This window comes from Trifolium pratense, linkage group LG3 (genome assembly GCF_020283565.1).
Source record: "Trifolium pratense cultivar HEN17-A07 linkage group LG3, ARS_RC_1.1, whole genome shotgun sequence".
In the NCBI taxonomy this organism is placed as follows: Eukaryota; Viridiplantae; Streptophyta; class Magnoliopsida; order Fabales; family Fabaceae; genus Trifolium; species Trifolium pratense.
Genome location: NC_060061.1, coordinates 3,897,250 through 3,900,835, shown reverse-complemented (window position 1 = coordinate 3,900,835; position 3,586 = coordinate 3,897,250). Strand labels below are relative to the sequence as shown.

Here is a 3,586-nt window from a genome sequence, read left to right as displayed (position 1 = left end):
TATTCAACCGTTAACAATAATTTTCACGTCTTTAAATCTACACGTAATTCAACACATAAACTTTATAGTTAACCTATATTGAAATTCATGGTAAATGAAATTACATCAATAGTTAATATGTTTTAACATATGATATCTTGTCGCGAAAGTAATTAACTGCATATTTAAACCGTATTAACCACTTAAAAATTGTCGCGAAAGTTATCTTGTCCTACAAAAGTTGTTACTCTGAAGGCACTACCCCCGCATCTAGTGGTTGATTATTCACAATGACACAAAAGGAAGAAAGAGGAGAGGACAACATAGTATATAGGGAGAATGCCATGCCACACCCATAAGGTGAAAGTAACCTAAAGAGAGGGGACCTCATTTTGCAGACATTATTGAATTATTATACATGTAACACAACAAAAATGTCTTCCTCAAAAATTTAATGTACAAACAATGTTGGGTCCATATGAAATCCTATAATTATAAAGATAGCCAATTAGAATTCAGAGAATAAGATTAACTTCAACTCTCTAACCAATCAACACTAAGATCAAACCAATTGGTAGGTCCCATTAACCTCCATTAATATTCCTGTAGCAAATTACCAAAAGTGCATTAAGCAGAGAAAAAAAAGTGACTCTTTCATCACAGTGTCTAGTCTCAACACACACACACACAAAATATTAATTGAATCATTGTTACTAACATTTCATTTGAGAAAAAAAACCATAAACAACATAGTTTTATGATCAAAGTCATGAAAAGTGATGCAGATGCAGGTGCCTTGGGTGCCAAGACAGCAAGGGCATGTGATAGCTGTTTAAGAAGAAGAGCACGTTGGTTTTGTGCTGCAGATGATGCTTTTCTTTGTCATGGCTGTGACAATTTGGTTCATTCAGCTAATCAATTAGCAAGTAGACACGAAAGGGTTCGTCTACAAACCGCGTCTGCTAAGGTAACAACTACAGCACAAGCATGGCATAGTGGATTCACAAGAAAAGCAAGAACTCCACGCCATAACAAAAATTCGTCGATTCAACAACAACAGCAACGTCTTAAGGAGAAAGTTCTTTTCAATACTAGTTTTCTTCCACTTGTTCCTGAGCTTGGACGCGAAGAAGAAGAACAAGGACAAGAATTACTTGTCGATATTGATGAAGCCGAGGAGGAGAATTTGCTTTGTCGAGTACCAGTTTTTGATGTCGATCCTTTTGATTTAGAGAATTGTAATGTGAAAAATGATGGTGCTGATTTTGAGGAAATGTGTGATTTGGATAGTTTTTGTGAATTTGATGTTGATCTTGCTGAATTTGCAGCTAATGTTGAAAGCTTACTTGGTGTTGGAAGTAATGAGAATATTCATGAGAATTCATCAGGACAAGTGTTTGATTATAAACAAGAGAATGAAATAGATACATCTAAGAATGAAGTGTTAAAGGTTAAAGATGAAGAACTTGATGATTTGGAATCAGTTTTTGATATGACAAGTGATGAAGTTTTTCATTGGAATTTTGATAATAATGAATCATTAGCACATCATCAAGAGAAAGAGTTTGTGATGGTGAGTAATAATAGTGAGAGTGTTATTAGTACTAAAGAGGAAACTAAGAGAGAGAGATTTTTGAGACTAAACTATGAAGAGGTTATTAGTGCTTGGAGCAGGCAAGGTTCTCCTTCTCCATGGACTACTGGAAACCCTCCTAAGTTCAATTCTGATGATGATTCATGGCAAAACTTTTTGGTACTTCAATTTTTTCTTTTCTCTATTATCTCTTATACTCTACTACGATTCTGTTTGGATTAACTCATTTGATTTTATCTACTGACATAAGCACGTGTTAGACACTTCTATAAGAACTTATGAAAAATATATAGCATAAGCGGTTTTCAACTTATTTTCACAAACTATATATATGATAGCTTATAAAAGTAGCTTTATAACTTATATAAAATAGTTTGACTTTTTTTTTAAGCGCTTAACTAAATTGTTTATTAAAACCGAATCTAAATATACATCAAATTAGCAAGAAAAACTTAGAGTGAAAAATATGAAATACGTCAAGGGTTGATAAGAGATAATCGAAACGGCAAGGGCTGAATCTCGGATGGTGGCAGTCAGACCACTCTATCACTTAGTTGTTTTAGTTATATCGCGACATACATACATATACATGTAATATGATATTTGACATGTTAATTAATGTTTTGTAAATATTATAATTTCAGGGTTCAAGTGGTGTAGAAGGAGAAGTGAGAAGCTTAAGGGGACAATTAATGGGAAATAATGGAGATGGAGGAAGAGAAGCAAGAGTATCAAGGTATAGAGAGAAAAGAAGAACACGTTTGTTTGCAAAGAAAATAAGATATGAAGTAAGGAAATTGAATGCAGAAAAGAGACCAAGAATGAAAGGTCGTTTTGTTAAAAGAACATCATGTTTTGTTGGAGGAGTAGGAGTTGGAGGAGGAGGAGGAGGAGCCACTTCTCTTCCCACAAATTACCACTGACATCAAATATTATCAATTGATTAATTATTAATTAACTTCCATGTTTGCTTTTTTGCAAACTTGGATTAATTAATATATATTTGGTGAATGCATGTGGTTGTGTATAGTACTATGTATTATAAATAATAATGGTATTAATTACTTTGTAAGGTTTTTTTACTATTAGAATTAATGTTGCTTGAGATGTTTCAATCTATCTCTAGCTTCAGGTGTTAATTAGTAGTACTAATTAACGGTAACCCTTCAATTATGAGCTAGTGGAAGAACAAGATTGGCTATGATTTTTGTAAGCCTTTTATTATTATATTGTTCCTTATTAGAAGAAACTCACATTCAAGTGTTCATGCTAAGGTAATTGGTTACCTAGTTGTTTTTTTTTTTTTTTTATGCTATTAATTGTTGTAATGTTGAAAAATTACTCTATATAAATTAAATGATCCTAATTAAGCTAACTAAACATAACAAATTTTCAACCAATCTTATCTAATATATATGTAACTAACTACAATAATTTTCAACTAATTTTAAGAATGGGTATAGAAAGCTCTACCCCACCTTATAATGAATTTTTTTTTTGACATGCTTCGAACATGTTTTTTATGATAAGTTTGTGTTCTAAAAATCAATTTACTGGCCTTGTAAAATAATCAGTTTTTATAAAATTGAATCCATTTCAGAGAATGAGGCAGGGATATTGTTCTAGAGTATGTCAAGAAAATCTAGTGTCAGAATTTCTTTTATACAGTACCTTTTGTGTTTTGGCCCTACTACTTACAATTGAAAACAAAATTCAATTAAACTGTCACACTCACATAACTCTAATAATGGGCTAGGGCTAACGTTCTCATTATTATTGAAGATTTCTTTTTCAGTGAATTTAGGAAAGCTAAGAAAAATAAAATTAATCAAGCCAGTCTAGTTGACCAAATTTTTTTTCCCTTTGTTTTAACCGCCCATTGCACCGCCTAATCTGGTTCGAGGTTAGTTCTGGTGTCAAGTGGTTTCAACCCCCTCCGATTGTAGTTGCAGGCGATCGAACGGTGGTCCTTCTTACCAAGTTCAACGTGGCAGTGCCAATCACCACTGAACC

The 3,586-nt window shown here is 32.9% G+C and overlaps 1 protein-coding gene across 1 annotated transcript; it reads left to right on the top strand.

The window, feature by feature from the left end:
* Positions 1-496: 496 nt before the first annotated feature.
* LOC123915724 (zinc finger protein CONSTANS-LIKE 16-like) lies at positions 497-2,846 on the top strand. Its single transcript, XM_045966932.1, has 2 exons — positions 497-1,732; positions 2,218-2,846. Exons 1-2 carry the CDS (start codon positions 737-739, stop codon positions 2,494-2,496), a joined length of 1,275 nt encoding a protein of 424 aa, XP_045822888.1. The 5' UTR covers positions 497-736; the 3' UTR covers positions 2,497-2,846.
* The last annotated feature ends 740 nt before the right edge of the window (positions 2,847-3,586 follow it).